This window comes from Macadamia integrifolia, chromosome 4 (assembly GCF_013358625.1).
Source record: "Macadamia integrifolia cultivar HAES 741 chromosome 4, SCU_Mint_v3, whole genome shotgun sequence".
Classification (NCBI taxonomy): domain Eukaryota; kingdom Viridiplantae; phylum Streptophyta; class Magnoliopsida; order Proteales; family Proteaceae; genus Macadamia; species Macadamia integrifolia.
Genome location: NC_056560.1, coordinates 6,048,210 through 6,066,400, shown reverse-complemented (window position 1 = coordinate 6,066,400; position 18,191 = coordinate 6,048,210). Strand labels below are relative to the sequence as shown.

General features: G+C 40.1%; 1 protein-coding gene across 2 annotated transcripts in view; it reads right to left on the bottom strand.

Moving 5' to 3' along the window:
* LOC122076977 (D-lactate dehydrogenase [cytochrome], mitochondrial-like) overlaps nt 1-18,191 on the bottom strand; it is a 70,192-nt gene that overhangs the window by 13,960 nt on the left and 38,041 nt on the right. Inside the window, exons 8-11 of one of the 2 annotated variants that reach the window (XM_042642662.1) lie at nt 12,794-12,830; nt 12,662-12,723; nt 5,087-5,183; nt 1,529-1,603 (exon numbers count right to left, since the gene is read on the bottom strand). In XM_042642662.1, the coding sequence (XP_042498596.1) occupies nt 1,529-1,603; nt 5,087-5,183; nt 12,662-12,723; nt 12,794-12,830 (271 nt within the window). The remainder of the gene's footprint in view (nt 1-1,528; nt 1,604-5,086; nt 5,184-12,661; nt 12,724-12,793; nt 12,831-18,191) is intronic. The other variant, XM_042642663.1, reaches the window with a different exon arrangement.

Genomic DNA, 18,191 nt, shown 5'->3' with positions numbered 1-18,191 from the left:
ATCTCCCCCATCCCCAAATGCAAAGCCCCAATCTCTCTCACCTCGCTTTTGTTGATGATCTCATGATCTTCTCCAAATCCGACTCCCTCTCAATCAAGACCATTATGTCCTATCTCCATCTCTTTGAATCCCTATCTAGCGTCGACATAAATCACCTAAAATCCTGTCTTTTTCTCTCTGAAGTTTCTAAAGCCTCTAAAGCACTCCTCTAGCTGAGTGGCTTTTCCTTTGGCTCCCTTCCAGTTAAGTATTTAGGCTTGCCCATAATCACCCTAGGCTAATTACCCACCATTACTCCCCTATGCTTGATCACATTAGGAAAAGACTCCATCTTAGAAAGGCAAGGTCCTCTCTTATGTGGGCTGCCTGGAACTCATCCGATCTATGCTCCAATCTTGTTACATGTACTGGTTTGGTATTTTTCAGCTTCCCAAAGCCATCATCAAGGTTGTGGAATCCTTAATGTATTCCTTCCTCTGGAAAGGTATAGATGCCCCTAGATTCCTCCACCCCATCCGTAAGGCTTCTCTTTGCCTTCCCAAGCATGAAGGTGGACTCGGTTTGAGTAGGATCAAAGATGCAAACTGTGTGGGCATCCTTAAGCAACTCTAGAAGCTTTCCTCTAAACAGAACAACATTTGGGTCTCTTGGGTCCATTCCTCGCTCCTCTATAAAGACTCCTTATGGACTGTCTCCCCCTCCTCCAGCTCCTCCTGGGTTTGGCATCAGCTCTTGAATACCAGACCCATAGCCCTTTAGGGCCACTTCCACATCCATTAGAGATGGTTAATCTACCTTCCTATGGCTTGATAATTAGCATCCCTCAGGCATTCTTTTCTTGATTGTTGGTCCTAGGACTGTATACTCCTCCGGATTGGCTAAGATACCTCTTAGTGTCCTCCGCTATCTCCAATGGTGCCTGTTCCCCCCCCCCATCTTCTCCTCACCCTCTCTTCCCTCTGGTCCTCCCTCTCGCCTCTCCCACCTCCCCATGTTAGTGCTGATAGAGTCATCTGGTCCCATTGTCCCTTAGGAAGATTCAGCTCTTTCTCTGCTTGAGATTTGATCTAATGCAATCCAGAGTTCCTTTTGTCCCTTGGCATAAGACTGTTTGCTTCCCTGGTCACATTCTCCGTCACTCCTTGAGTGTTTGGAGAGCCCTCTCCAACTGCCTCCCCACCCAAACGTTCGTCATTTACCGTCACATCAATATTCCCCAAGCCTGTTGCATATGTTGGAATTGATCTAAAGACACTCACATTTTCTTTAAATGCTCCATCTCCTCAGTTTGGAAAGAGTTCTCTCCTGTTGGCCTGGTAGATAGAACCTCTCCCCCCCCCCCCCCCCGGGATTAAGGTTTTTGTTGCTTCTGCTACTTTTTCTTTGTTATATTTGTTTGCTCCCTTTATGGAGCTTGTATATTCCCCCCTATTCCTTCCCTCTTTGGTATTCACCCAAAAAAAAAGCTCCAGAATGATAGAAAAAAGTACTAGTAGTACGAAGGTTAGATTTGCAGCTTTAACTATACCTGGATCCCAGACAGCATAGTGGCAATAGCAACATCAGCCGCATCCTTAATTGTTGGAACGTTGCACATCGCGACCTGCAATGATGCAAGGTCATCAAATCTAATACATAATATTAGCATGTAACGAATTAATAAGAAATTTAAGTGGCACAATTCCACAATGTATAGAATATTACTTCTATTGGGAGAAAAATTGTAGGGTAACTGGGTAATGTCATAGTGGCTATAAATTGATCTATGAGGCGTTCCAGCTTAGAGAAAAGAACCATTATTGTGTCACCAAAGCTACTTCTTTTCACTTGTTTTGTATTTTTTAGGCATGGGGTTGGCTTCACTTATAAATTTACCTAGCATTTTTGCGTAGTGTGTCAATAGAATCTTATAAGTTTATTTGATAGCTCAGATACCTGAAACATAACTCATTTTTTCCCAGGACCTCCATCATTTTTATTCTTTTGTTTTGGGTAGTTATCCATGTAACAATGGAAGGTGATGCTTCTGAAAATCATGAGAAAAATCTGAGCCATCCATTTTTATGTTTTATTTCTCACCCAGAGTTGGGAGAGTACACAGTAATGTCTAGAGTACCGGTACACATGCATGGACATACATGGGATGTGTGCCTATACAAAAGGTGGTATTTGGTTCATTGAATTAGATTCTGAAATTTGACATGTGGCTAATGTAGATCATGTCTTCTCTATCCAACAGTTGGAATGGACATATCAACTGTCCACGTGGCAGAATAGATGCTTTGTGATATTTGAAAAAAATAAGAGACCTTTGTGATAATAATAACCTCCCATTTTCATTTTAGTTTTACCATTTCTCCTAATCTACTGCTTAGTTACTAAAAAAGTGGCATAACTAATTTCACTTAGAGCTAGTAAATCAAGATTCCAGTTCCCTGTCCCACTTTGTAACCTTAAGGCATTATATCTACCTCATAACAAGGATTAGGAGCATAGTTGTCAAGGTGTAGGCAACGTCCAGGCGCCTTGGTTGCCTTTTTAGTTTCACCCTGTCTAGGCCCCCTCCAACGCCTTGGGTCGCCTAGACACTGTGACAACTTTGATTAGGATGGGAAAACCAGTTCAAGTGAACATGCTAAGAAAAGAAGACTGAGATTTTAAAAATTATTAAGGTGTCGAATTTCATTGATACAAAACTGCATGTGACTCTATAGGCACGCAATGTTCTGACTAAAACTTCCAAGTTTTTGATAAAAAATGTATACTATTTCAGCATTTTAGCTTCGTACTGCAGAAACAGTACATTCATTTAATTTAGATACCAAATCTCGGTTGAAATGGGTCACTGTTTTGACCCATGATCCATTTCAGCATATTTGATCGAAACTTCGAGTCCAACTCCATGATTTTGGGCTTTTTGGCCATTCTACATGCAAATCTTGGTGGAACAACATTTTAGAGGCTTCTACAACATATCTACAGCAAAGATTTGGTGCATTTGAACTAAACTTCTTGAAGATTCACAATCCGAGATATACCCTTTTCCCCTAAAGTTAATTTCTGCAAAAGAAATAAGGTAAATATGTTGTAGTTAGGCTTCAATTTTTTATATGTTAGATACCATAAGCTAATTACGACTTCACAAAGTCATATTTAATTTCATGTTTAAAATTATTTTTTTTCACTTTTTTTTTTTTTTTTTGTTTAAATAATTGATTTTCTTGCAACAATTTTTTGAAAACGTGAAATAGTCAATACGATAGTGTTCACTTATAGAGTTATAGTCGTAACACTCGTACACCTGAATGTGATGTAGATAAGTCACTTATGGGCTTATTTTATTGCAAATAATCCTAGGGTTGGGTTATGTATGTGTTGGGCCTTTGATCCCATGGGTTTTCTTTGTAATGGGCCATTTTAATGGGCCTAAAATATGAGTAGAATGTAGGAAAACGGGATTTAATTCATTATTTTAGTTAGAGTTCTATTTTAAGTCTATTTCCTTTGTTATTTTAGTTTTCTAGTCAGTTTAGGTTTCCCTATTAGTGAATGACTAGTTAGTTACCTACTCCAATTTGGGTTCTAGTCTAGTCCTATTTGGAGTCCAACTCCTATTATGTAAGGTCTAAACCTACTAGGAGTCTACTCCTAGTTATGGTATGACTACTAATCTACCCTCTATATATAGAGGAGTTTATGTACTCTCAATTCTCAGATTTGAATAATGAATGATTGCAATCAATAGCTTAAACAGCCGGAACAACTGTGTGTGAAATGCCCAGGCCGAGATAGCCAATCCCACCCACACTTGTCTTGTTTCTTTTCTCTCCTATTCTCTGTTTACTACAACTGTTAGTGCTTGCTGTTACTGCTTACTGACATTGAAGAATTCTAAGAAAAATAGATCTGTTCAGAACTTCAAAAGCCAAAACCGACCAGCACCCATGGAGGAATTAGGAGAGAGATCGATCTCCTCTTCCTTCCCCCAATTGATCTCTGATCTGCCTGACCTTTTCAGAGGGTGTTCACAACCACCCAAGGATCACTCGATCCTCTTCTTGTTGCTGCCCAAGCAGCGGTATTACAGTTCTTGAAGAATTCTCTCAGATTCTCTCTCCTAGGTCTGAAAATCAAGAAAACGTATAACTCTCAAACCAGCTGTCAGAAGCTCTTCATATTTGGGGGTTTTGTACCATCCCTAGGCCCTACAATCGACCAAGTTTGCAGCTCAATTGGAGCCCCACAGCCCCAACCGCACCTCTCTCTCCTATTGGGTTGGGTTTTGGGTTGGTTTTGCTGCTGCATGGCTATTGTATCCTTGGGGCCTTATTTGCTGGTCTAATTTCTCTCATTTCTTAGTCTGGTTAGTCTTGAGTAACTTTTGGGTCATGAGTTTTTTGTTTGGTGTTATAAATTGCTGGGGTAGTTTACTTGTAACCTACTTCTGCATTAGCATGTGTATGGAGTTCTTGTAGTTTAACATTCTGACATTCAATAATATTAGATGATTTTTCTCCATTTGTATATTGCAATTGCATATTTTAGATTTTTTTATTTTTTTATTTTTGTATGTTATAGTACTAAATTATGTGTAGCATACGCTATATTTGAGCTATATATATATATATATATATAAAAGCAATATATAGCCAAGGTAAAACGTCAACTGCCAAGCAATATACAACCCTGGTAAGCAATACATTGCAACCTAGGGTATGAAACCAAACTAACATTTTGAGTGTTTTTTAACAATTAAACATCCATTGTTTTTAGGAATTCTTAATTAGGATTTCCATGGAGTTTCGGGACAAAATATGATCATTTAACCACCGAAATGGTCAAACAAAACCAACCACCGAAATATGAAGAATTTTGATCGAAAATCGATGGTTTTCGAAAATATTTCGATCGAAACTGACTTCTTGAACCTTGCTTTTAAGAGGCTAAACGACTTCACTTTTGAATTTTGAGGTAAAGTTTGAAGATTAAAACCACTCCAGCTTAATGAAAAACAAATACATCAGTGTGGAAAACTTCAAAGATATGAAAATTCAATGTCTTTTAATAAAGGAAGGGGAAAAGATACCACTGAGTACTGGGGAATTTTTTGAAGCCGTAAAGTAACTTCAGTTATCACTCCCAAGGTTCCTTCACTTCCAATTATCAGCCTTGTCAAATCATATCTAGGATAAACAACATATTAGAGCTTGCGAGTATGGCCTACTGAAAGATGGACAATCCTGTTATAAATACCATTTTCCTATTGATCATTATTTGATTAACTAGTATAATAACCCACAAGCTAATTATTGTGTATAAGCTTATGCAATCAAGCTAAATATGATGATCATAGAAAAAGTAGCTCAAATGAAACTCGAGTATGGGGGAGATATAAATGCTTTCTATTCACTGGAGAAAGCGCTCATTTTAAGATGTCTCGTCTAAGATTCAGCACCATAAGCATGAAATTAAGAATTTGTCATCCGAAGTATTCTGCATAGTAGATGCAGTGTCTAGTAATCTAGTTCAGTCTCTTATGTGAAATTATGCAGTCCTTTTTGGAACTAATGAAGCATTTTGGGCAACCTCCTGTCGGGGTTTCAAGGGATATTATAAAAAAGTTGAGGATTTGATGCTTTAGAACTCTACAATTTATCTGCTTCTTTGTAGAAAGGCAGCAATATGTTGAGCTTAAGCTGATTTACCAGCACATTAGCTTAAATTCAAAGGTAAGAGTGTGGTTTATTGAAGCTTGGGAAATTGGTCCCTCTACCAGCTTCAGGATTGCATTTAACACAAAAGGATTCTGCCAGAGCCTTTTTCACAGGTGACTACCCAAATCTCCATGGAGCATTACAAGTTATAGAAGAAGTTTATGCTTGTTAGCGGTATTAATGGCATTTCAGTTGTTGTTTGGCTTCCTAATTGGATCCACATCATGTGACATAGAAGTTGCACCCATTGTTCCACTCACTACAACAACAATCATAACCTCATCCCAACTAAATGGGGTCAGCTACATGGATCCAATATGGAAAATAGAAAGTAAAGCAGCATAAAGGATAAGTTAAAAGAAAAAAAAACATGGGGATAATAGAAGAAGGTACGGAAAAATAGAAAGACGCATCATGGAAACATTCCCTATTGGGGGTCAGTAACACGGGTCCTTATCCTCCACGAAACTCTATCCGAAGTCATACTAGGGTCAAGCCCTATTCTTTGCATATCTTTTCGGACCATTTCGTTAATAGTCATCTTAGGCCTGTCCCTACCTTTTCTAGCTCCCTCCAAATGAATCTAGTCACTCTTCCTTACTAGGGCCTCCACATGTCTGCGTTGGACATGGCCATACCACCTCAATCGGCTCTCACAGAGTTTGTCTTGGATTGGTGCAATCCCCAAATCATTTCTAATACGCTCATTACTTACCCTATCTCTCCTGGTCTTGCCGCGTAGACCTCTCAACATTCTTATCTCCACTACACTTAGTTTATTCAAAGTACTCTTCTTGACTACCCAACATTCTGCTCCATACATCATAGTTGGTTGTATAACTGTCCTATAAAAATTTCCCTTGAGTTTAATAGGTATTCTTTCATCATATAACACTCCCGATGCACCTCGCCACTTCATCCACCCCACTTTAATCCTATGGGCAACATTATCCTCTATATCCCCCTCTTTGTCAATGATAGATCCAAGTATTTAAAACAGTTCCTCCGGGATAGCTCCTGTTCCCCCAACGTCACCACTCCCTCCCCTTTTCTAGATTGACTGAAGGGGCACATCACATACTCTATCTTCGTTCTGCTTAACCTAAAACCTCTTGATTCCATGCTTGATCTCCATAGCTCTAGTTTAATATTAATCCCATCCACAGTTTCATCTATCAACACAATATCATCAGCAAATAGCATGCACCATGGAACCAAGTCTTGCACATAGTTTTTAAGGCGCTGCTAAGGTGAGGCACTGCTAAGGCGTCACCTTACCAGCGCCTTGGCGCTGATGCAGTCTGGAGATGGTAAGGCAGTGCTCCGCCTTACGTGAAGTGGCGCCTTATGGGGGTTTTTTTTTTTTTAACACATTTTAAAATTACTTGATGAAGATTCCAAATATAAATTTTTTATTGGTAGGTGTATGGTTTTGTTAACACTTGAGATGTATGGGATCAGCTTTACTCCACCAAAAAAACCAAAACAAACCAAACAAAAACAAGATTCACAAACAGGGTTTGGATTTTGTCAAGGGTTTTAAGAAAGGGTTTTGAAAAGGAATCAAGGAACAAGGAAGAACCACTGATCCAGGTGACCATTTTGCTCCGATAGCAGTGAGCTTCATTCTTCTTTGACAGGAGTAGAAATATAGTGGATGACCTTAGGGCTTAGGCACTCAGTTTGGCATCATAAAGGTAAGTATAATAAATACTTGTATTTTTTGTCTTCTTTTCTTTATATTTATAATTTTGTTTCATAATTACGTATTTATATTATATGTTAATATGTTATGATGATTGATGATTGATGATTGATGATTGATGATTAGTGAAAATGAACTTAGTTTATTCACTTTATTGATTTGTTTTCTTGATGAATATCTTACATTGGTTTGCATATGAACCTTTAACATTTATTTAACATATGAGTAATAGGATTCAACTAGGATTTGAGCCAAATAGATTAGTTTTATAAAAAAAAATTACACAAGAACGCTTTAGTAAATAAGGCGACGCTTTATGCCCGCCTTATCGCTAAGGCGCTCTGAAAGACTTTCAAATGCCTCTGTCGCCTTACCGCCTTAAAAACTATAGTCTTAGATGTGCCTGGTTAGATCATCCATAATGAGTGCAAACAAATAAGGACATAGAGCAGATCCTTGGTGTAACCCAATTGTGATTGGGAATTCGTTACATTGCCATCTGTCGTTTTGACACTCATCACCACTCCCTCATACATGTCTTTAATTATATCTACATAGTTACCCCTTCTCTTCTCTAGGACATGCCAAATTAGCTCTCTCGGTACTCTATCGTATGCTTTCTCTAGGTCAATAAAGACCATATGGAGGTCCTTTTTATGGGCTCTAAAAACTTCCATAAGCCTCCTTAGGAGGTAAATAGCTTTTGTTGTGGATCTCCCTAGCATAAAACCAAATTGGTTCTCTAATACCTTGGTTTCCTCTCTTAGGTGGGCTTCAATAACCTTTTCCTATAGTTTTATGGTGTGACTCATAAGTTTTATGCCTCTATAGTTTCATGGCGTGGTTCATTGTTCCACTCACTGTGTTATCAAATAATCCATGCATGTTGGAAAAATTCATTTTTAATATTCACAATTTCTCAACTTCATAAGAATACAACCTAATTATAAGAAAGCCTAGGAGTAACCAACGGTTTTCCATCTCAAGAATTATCAAGAACATTGCACCACCACCAAAATCCAAAATCATTGAACCACATCTTGCCATTTACGAGTAGTTGAAAGCAGAAATTATTAACCTAGGACCTTAAACACATAATGATAAAGGACCGATAACCAACTTAACTATTGTCCAAGAAAATAAACCCAATAAATGAAACAAACAGGCCTTTCTAGAAATTCAGAACCACTCCAAGCCTCACCGCCTTTTCATTTGCCACTAGCTTTCTTAAGTGAGCAATGAAAACCTTTGCTTAAATAAAATTTCAGGTATAGTATTTCTAAATATTTACATGTTGTAAGATTGATGAGATTTTAACTCTTTGTTCTCCCATCTTTGAGAACTAAGGGCAAGCATAAAATGACCATAGGAGAATTAGTGAAGAATGACCTCCGATCGAGCAGATTAGAGGGTACGGATCCATGTAGCTGACACGACCTAGCTAAGATTTTCCTGACTTGTTGGTGCTCAGTTTCTTCCCTTATACTTTAATTTTACTCTCATTTCTCCTACTCCCATTTCTCCTATTTTGTTACTTTTTTTCACAGATCCATGTAGCCGATGACATTAAGTTGGGATAAGGCTGAGTTTCTGGTTGTTGTTCCATCTGTGAAAGTTTTAACTCATTTTAGTGCATCGATCTCTACTAACTAGAACTACACACGGAATTTTGTAAAGTAGGCTAGAATAACCTCCTAGGGGTCTCATCCCCACTCGAAGGAAAGTGGTGGAAAAAATCCCTTCTCCTTTCTCTTTCACCCTTCTCTGAAAGTACCCTTTTTCAGCTGCCGCTAGGTGCAGCCTGGCCTTGAGGCTGGGTTGCTCCCTCACCCCCTATCGCACCCTTCCTTCTCCTTCTCTCATCCTCTCCCTCTCTTTCTTTTCTTTCCCTCTCCCTATCACCCTTTCCCTTCTTCCTCTTCTGTCTCACATGATGGGAGCTCGCGATCCACTCCCTGCCGACTCCCTTGCACTTCTTTCTACCGTAAAGCCTCTAATCTGGTGAGATTCTAAGCCGAAGCTCAATTTTTGGAGTGACGTTGTGCCGCCGGCAAAGTCGCCGATCAGATCTGGATCTTGTGTCGTCAAGTTCTCCAGACCCTTCCAGACTTTCATTGGCTCTGGAAGAGCTCTCTAGGCCTGCAAATGCTTATCCTTGAGCTGCTGCTCAATTCAGATGAAAATTTCCATTGACCAAGCCACAGCCTATATCTAGATCACTGTTGGATTTGCTGCGGATTCGTTGGGTTTCTCCATCTCCTCCTAGATCAAATCGTTAGCACTGTCGGCGCCTTCTTGGCCAGCAACTTGCAAGGCAGCCAGCCATGCTCAGCCGACAGGAACGTCACCGTTGCCCTCCGCAAGGTCGGCGCCCCTCTGCTGCAACTATAACCTTCGCTTGGCCATCTTCTCTAGCTCAGTCGCGGCCCTCCGCAAGGCCAGCGCCCTGTTGCCATGGCTGCCTTCTTGCTAGCAACACTCCGATTCTCCTTGGCAGCTTGGAAGATCAAGTGTGGAGATAAGTTGGGTAGAGTTTGGTGGAACCTTGCCTAGAATTGTCTTGGTTGCCCTCTATGCTTTGGGCTTCTTGGTACTTGTCTCTTAGCTCATGTGGGCCTTTTTGACATGTCTTGAGTCTTTAAGTCCATGTGGGCCTTCGATGTAGTTCTTTATGGTTTGATACCCTTATTGGGTTTGTAATTTCCTCTTTGGAGCCATATTCTTCCTCCCCCTTCTTCTAATGCATTTATTATTCACCCAAAAATAAAAAAACCTCCCAGAGGAATTGGGGTGGAGAGGGGGGCAATCTCATTCTTCTAAATATTATTGTATATTTCCAACTTCCAAGTATGCCATATCATTTGACAGCTATAGGGACTTTTACAGGCAACTGAACTTCGAATATCCTGTGGCTTCTCACCCTCCTTTACTTTTCCAGTGTAACCATTGGTACCATGAACAACATCCTACTCTTACACCTATCAGAATTGGAATAGGCCAATTACCTATCATTGCCGGAATAACCATAAAAAACGTCATTAAAGTAGTGTCAGCCGTAACTAAAAAATTATAAACTCAAAAAATCCCAGTTAATTGTGGGGACTCCCATAGTTGTCATGGCATCGCCTAGGCGTCACCAAGGCGACAATTTGGCGTCCTGGCAGAAAAAGAAGTTCATGGCAGTGCTACGATTTACGTGACTCATAAATGGCGGTCGCCATTGGCTAATAGGCGTCGCCATGGCACCGCCATGGACTCCAGGTCATGCCTGATTCACTAGGCGGTCGATTTTTTGTAAAATGCAGGGTGATTTTGATAGGGCTATTTTGATTTTTGATGATTTGATATTGCTTAATGTTGGTTTTATATGTTATAGGGTATATATTGTAGGCATGTAGCATGCTAAATAATTTTAAAATTAGGGAAAATAAAAAAGTAGCATACTAAATAACTTTAGAAAATAGGGAAAATAAAAAATGGCACATGGGCGATTTGACCGCCATGGCAACGCCATAGCGAGCGATTCATCGCCAAATCGATTAGGCACTCCTCCACCGCCTTGGATCGATTTGACGCCGTGACAACTATGGGGACTCCATTGTTTGGCATCTGAATCCTCTTCATAAACCTTTCCCATCATAGATAAATATAATGCAGCCTTCACATTTCCTATACACAAAACAATAGTTCATTTGCAAATAGACAAAAATTAAGATTTGTTATCCAAAATGAATTGATTTAGGGTTTTTCCTTTCTGACAGCAATGCCCTGCCTAAATTCATCTTTGCAACTGGTGCAAAAGGCTCTTGGTAATCAATCTCATAGGTTTGGGTGAAACCTTTGGCCACTAAGCGTGCTTTGTACCACTCAACAGTCCCATCGGCCCTTTGCTTGACTTTACAACCACATTTGCACCCAACTAACTTTTTCCCTCGAGGAGAAGAGACAAGTTCCCAGGTACCATTATGTATAATGCCAGCATTTCCTCAACTATAGCAGCCTTCCACTTCAGATAATTAATGGCTTCTTTCCAACCCCGTGGAATAGACATAAAAGACAATAAAGAAACAAAGGCCCTATAGGAGGGAGATAGAGATGTATAAGAAACAAAATGGGAAACGGGGTGGGTATAGGAACGAACTCACTTTCGAACAGCAATGGGACTATCATCCTCTAAATGGGAAACAAATATAATCAAGTATAGGAGAAATATTACCTGATGATGGCAGATCCGTTGGAGGTGCTACAGAATGGTATGGTTGGTCACTAGTGGTGTCCTTTTTCTTGGACCTCCGATTAAACCACAAATGTGTGGTTGATTGTATGGTGTGGTGTTTGATGTGCTTGTATTGTTGAGATGCGTTTACCTATGTTTATTTGAATTGTGTGATACATGGATTTACGGAGATGAATGCAATTGTACGAGGTATATTGTGATGTTGATCATTACTTTGAGATTTTATCTATGTTTTTACATATGTTTCTTAAAAGAAAATGATTTTATGAAGTTTTTTAGGGTAGATAGGCTGCCCCGGACTAGTGGAGAGTCATCGCCAAAAGAGCGGTTTTGTGTTCCATGGAGCAGCGGAAGAATACCCACTGTACAATTGAAAGATTTCAGTGGCGTATAATGATATTGGAGATATTTGGAGACAATTGGAGATTGGCGGTGTTTTCCCCTCGTGTTATGGGCAGCGGCAGTTTGTTTCCCTCAGTGTCGAAAAAAGAATGATAAAAGGAGATGATTTTTAAATGACTGTTTTATTGAAAGTGCTATTTGAAGAAAACTAAGAGTTGTTCTAAGTGCTGTTTTCTTTGATTGTTTGTTATGTTTTGTGCTCTTACTATTTTCTTCTTACTGGGATGTTGAGCTTAACCCATTATTTTGACACCACAGATGAATATGATGGAGGTACATGTTGCAGCAGAGTTCAAAGGCGACTCAAAGTTTCCTCTTAGCTTGCTTTTATTAAGTAGATGGTTGTAGTATCGAGCAACTTTATGTAAACTCTGATAGAGTGATTTTTAAATCTTAATGTGTGGACATACCTTAGATTATCACCAGTAGGTGTTAGGATTTAAGATTTATGATCTAGTTATTTTTGTTGAGACTTGAATTTGATGAGTTTTATTATGCTTGATTTTGTGAATGTTTATCGGTTGTTTGATCAGTGCCCGTGAGGGCTGTACCCTCACCTGACATAAGGGTCTGGGTCTGGTCATGAGAGAGAGAGAGACATACCCTGCAGCACTTTTTCTTGCACGAGAACCAGTCTTGACTACATCCCCATTTGCCAGAACAACCTGCAATTAAATGACGTCTGAGAAAAGATTCTGACTACCACTGCAGAAACTATAAGAGGATCGAACAAACCTTAAGGTTGATGACATTATCACGCATGGTTCCATACCTACATGCTGAAAACTAAATCACTAAATCCAATTAACAAAATATGGCAAGTATAATTTAGTAAAGCAACATAAAACTGCAGCAAATGATGATTTTGGTTCTTGCTCCCAAAAAAAAAAAAAAAATGGTCATGTGCAACTGAAACACCAAATGAATTTTCCTAGAAACTCTCAGTTGTTCAAAAGCTTCCATAAATTTACATAATGTTGACATCTTGGGAACTATTTCAGTCAATTATCTGCTTCTAATATGCCAGACATGCATTATAAGGAAATAATAATGGTTTTAACAATGCTCAGACATGCCAGATATGAATTACAAGATGATAATAGAGATCATATCAATGGTCAGTCTCACTCAATCCTGAAAACTTGCATGCAACAAACTTCTAATAGTTGAGGACAATTCATTCACAATTGTTGGTTGGTTCCTCAGTGGTATGAGTGATCCTTAAAGATTGTCTCATCCCACTACAATGACTAATTCTCTTGCCTTGTTGCTGCACATCTCATAGCAATGGAGGTAATGATCAGTAACTCAAGAGGTGAAGGGGCAAGATAACGCAATGTTGCTTGATCCTTCACAAATAGTAAGCCCTCCTTTCCAATGTGACTTCTATGTGGTAAGCTTGAAGAAACCTTTTGAGAGGCATGCAAGGAGACCATGGGGACACCAAAGGGGTCTTTTCCTTCGAATAAAGAGACATTTCAAGGCTGCAAAAAGCAAAACCAGGCCTAGGTAAGCTCACCGCCAGCCTGGAGCTTTTTTCTCTTTCTCTCATCTGGTCAGCTTTGGAGCTGAAACCAGGCCCATTTGGATCGCCCTAGGGTGTATTCTCACCCCTCTAAGTCTCGCTGCAAGCCTCCTTGAGTTGAGGCTGTATAACTCAATTTTTGTTGCTCACAGGGTACCACCAGCCCTGTTTTCGGTCCTTTTTTATTCTGAAATGTAGCTGTTATGCTTCCGACTGCTATTTGGTTGCAAGATTTGATGTTTTTTAGGGATATTGTACTCCTATGTGGATGTTATGACCCTACCCCTTGAAAAAGGTAGATGGTATGAATCCTTTTTTTTTTTAAGTGTTTGCTTGGTTTGTCTGCTGGAATTATTTTTATTTGCTTTAAGAAAAAGAAAATTGGGTAGAGTGTGTACTCCCCAATGTGTTTGTGACTCCTCGTCCACATGTCTGAAGATAATGGACTTGGAGCTCTCTTTGGTGATGTTTCAACTAGTGTATCGAGTGGTGCTCCTCCTATTCCTATGATTTTTGATAACCCACATACTCAAATCTCTATTGTGAAGTTGGACAATACCAACTATTTGGATTGGGCTCATTCTGTGAAGTTTTCCTTGCGGAGTAGGGGAAAGCTAGGGTATGTTACGGGTGCCATTAAGGCTCCTAAACCAGATGACCAGACATATCCAAAGTGGGAGACTGAAAACTCCACTGTTATGACATGGCTGATTTTTTCCATGTAACCTGAGATTGAAAGAAGGTTTATGAGGAAAGAAACTGCTAAGGATGTTTGGGATAGTGTTACTAAAACTTTTGAATGTGTGGGTGACTAGACCAAAGTTTATCAATTACTCCAGAAGGTCATTGGCATGAAGCAAGGGGATAAGACCATTTCTGAGTACTACAACACTGTCATTAGTCTCTAGGAGGAGTATGATCACTACAGGGACCTCCAACTGTCCAATCCTGAGGATGAAGCTAAGGTTTACCTAATACTTGAGAAGGAACGAGTTCTTATTTTGCTTGGGGGGTTGAATCCTGAGTATGATCCGATTCGGATACAGATATTGGGCTAGTTTCCACATCCATCCCTTAATAAAGTGTGTAGCTATTTGCAGAATGAGGAGACTAGGCAAGTGGCCATGGGACATGTTCCTTCCCTTGAGCGATCAGCTCTTACTACTAGCTCTCAGAGAGATTGGTGTGGTGGTGGCCGAGGCCAAGGCCCACCCCGTGGGGATGGCAGACGCTGTGATCATTGTGGAAAGTCTGGGCATACCAAAAAGAGATATTGGGTTCTTCATGGTCGACCTCCTGGCATACGTGGTGGTACTAGTGGTGCTCGTGGTGGACGTAGTGGGGGAGCTAGAGCCCACGGTGTTGAGGCCGAGCATGCTACTACAGGTTCTGCTCCTAGCCCACAAGCAGAGCACAATTCCCTTACTAGGGAGGATATTACAGCATTCCGCAAGGTCATGTCTCAACTGGGAGGCTCATCATCTTCTTCACTTACTTTGCCAGAGTCCTCAGCTTCCGCCTTGCAGGTCTCATCGTCTGCCCCTTCCACAGCTCCACCTTGGGTTATTGATTCTGCTGCTACAGATCATATGATAGGTACGTCCCATTATTATGATAAGTACTCTATTTGTTTTGGTAGAAATAAGGTCAGGGTTGCTGATGGCTCTCTTTCCTCCATTTCTTGTAAAGGTAGCATTCCTATTACTTCTTCCATTTCACTTGATTTTTTTCTTCACGTTCCTGCCATTACCCGTAATCTCTTATTTGTGAGTCACCTGACAAAATCCTTAAACTGTTGTCACTTTTTTCCTTCTCATTTTCTCTTTTAGGATTTGGTGACAAAGAGGATTATTGGCAATGGGCGTGAGGAGGAACGACTTTACCTACTTGATCTCCTTTTTTAAATACAGCTCAGTCTTATGTGTGTGGATGTACTAATAGCAATTCTGTGGATTCTATGATGTTGTGGTATCAACGTTTAGGAAATCCATCTTTTGTTGTTATGAGGAAACAGTTATCTCATTTATTTACTTCTTTTCCTAGTTCCCATGTCTTTCATTGTGAACCATGTATTTGTATTTTTGCCAAACATTGTCGTTCCTTTTATCCTTATCATGGTAATAGATTTACTGTTCCTTTTCATATTGTACACTCTGATATTTGGGGGCCTTCTACTACTACTTCTTTACTTCTTTTTTTGTTACTTTGTTTCTTTTGTTGATGATTTGTCCCATGCTAATTGGATTGTTCTGATGAAGCACAAGAGTGATGTGTATAATGCCTTTAAAAATTTTTATCATATGGTATGTACACAGTTTGACACCAAAATTAAAATTGTTCACTCTAACAAAGGGGGGAGTATATGTATGGTGGTTTTCAAGACTTTTTTACTGATCGTGGCATTATCCATCAGCTAGCTTGTGTTGACACACCCCATCAAAATGATGTAACTGAGAGGAAAAACCGTCATTTGTTGGAGGTCAGTAGGAGTCTCCTCTTTGGCAGGCATGTTCCTAAAACCTTTTTGTCTGATGCTCTCCTTACTGTTGCTTATTTGATTAACCGTATGCCAACACAACTCCTTGGCTCCAAAACTCCCTTGGACACCTTGTCTCCTCAGTCTTCTTCTTTCTCTCTTCCCCCCAAAGTGTTTGGGTGTATCTGTTATGTCCATGTTAATAAGTCTTCTCGGACTAAACTATACCCCAAGGCTTTTAATTTTATCTTTCTTGGCTATTCCTCCACTACCAAGGGATCTAAGTGCTATCAGCCTATCACCCATTCACCGTTCTTCTAGACGAAAGCTCCTCTCTAAAGATGTCACCTTCCTTGAGTCTGCACCCTTTTTTTCCCTTCATCAGCATCCTTTTCAGGGGGAGCATAATAGAAGTGAAAAGGCTACTAATGAGATCCCTTTTCTTGACCCGTTGCCTATCTCTCCTTTTATGCTTGACATTGGGAAACATAAAGAGGTGGATATTATTGATGTTTTCCTTTTGAATATTTTTCTCAATAAAATTATCTTTTAACAAAAAAAAAAAAAAGAGGTGGTTCAGGTTCTGGTAATGAAAAGGTGATTGTGTACACAAGGAGGAATAAGAAAACCTGCCAAGAGTCCTCTTTTAATTCAACTCCTAAGATCCACCCTCCTCAGTCATGTAATATTCTTCCTTCCTATTAGAGTTAGATCTTCCCATTGCTATTAGGAAGGGAAAGAGAGCATGTACTAATCCTATAGCTAGATTGTTTCCTATGACTCTCTCTCTCCCGTACAGGTGTTGCATTTATTATTGCAGTCTCATCTGCTTCTATTCCCAAGAATGCTTCTGAAGCTATGTCTGACCCTAAGTGGAAGTAAGCCATAACTGAGGAAATGATGGCCCAGGAAAAAAATTGTACTTGGAAATTGGTTGACCTTCCAAAGGAGAGAACTCCAGTTGGATGCAGGTGGGTCTACACAATCAAGTACCGGTTAGATGGTACTATTGAGGGGTACAAAGCAAGGCTTGTGGCAAAAGGATACAGTCAAGTGTATGGGATTGACTATCAGGAAACATTTGCTCCTATGGCTAAACATGATTGACTATCAGGAAACATTTGCTCCTGTGGCTAAACATAATACCATAAGGGTCCTTTTATCTCTAGCAGTGAATAAGGATTGGCCATTGTATCAATTGGATGTGAAAAATGCCTTCCTCCATGGCGACTTAAAAGAGGAGGTGTATATTGCAAACTCCTCTTGGCTTTAAGTTCCCTTCAGCTGCAAGAAAGATGTGTCCTCTCAATAAGGCTTTGTATGGTCTTAAGCAATCTCCAAAGGCCTGGTTTGAAAGGTTCAGACAGGCCATTCTGAAAATGGCTATTCCCAAAGTCAGGCTGACCACATTTTGTTCACTAAGTGTGGTAATGGCACCATTACAGCCCCGATTGTCTATGTTGATAACAGTGTGGTAACTGATGATGACAGAGATGAGATAGCCAAGCTGAAGACCTACTTAGCCCAACAATTTGAAATCAAAGATCTAGGGCCCTTAAAGTACTCCCTAGGGATTGAAGTGTCCAGATTCAAGAAGTGCATAAATATATGCCAAAGGAAGTTTTATCCTAGATCTATTGAAAGAAACAGGAATGTTAGGCTGAAAACCTACAAGTTCTCCTATTGAGCAGAATCCTAAGCTGGGGGAAGATGCTGGCCCTTCTCTTGTTGATGCAGGGAAATATCAAAGGCTAGTTGGGACGCTTATCTATTTGTCCTTGACTCGTCCAGACATTACGTATGCAGTAGGGGTGGTGAGTCAGTTTATGCATGCTCCCAAGAGTGGGCACTTGGATGCGGTTTACCGCATTCTCCGGTACTTAAAAAGTCCTCTCCAAAAAAAGGACAACATTTTGCCAAGCATAACCACATGAGGATAGAAGACTTCACTGATGCAGATTGGATTGGCTTAGTCTCCGATAGGAGATCTACATCAGGCTATTGCACATTTGTAGGTGGAACCCTAGTTACATGGCAGAGCAAGAAACAATCTGTGGTGGCTCAGTCTAGTGCAGAGGATGAATTTAGAGCAATGACTCATGGAGTGTGTGGGCTTCTCTGGTTGACAAAAC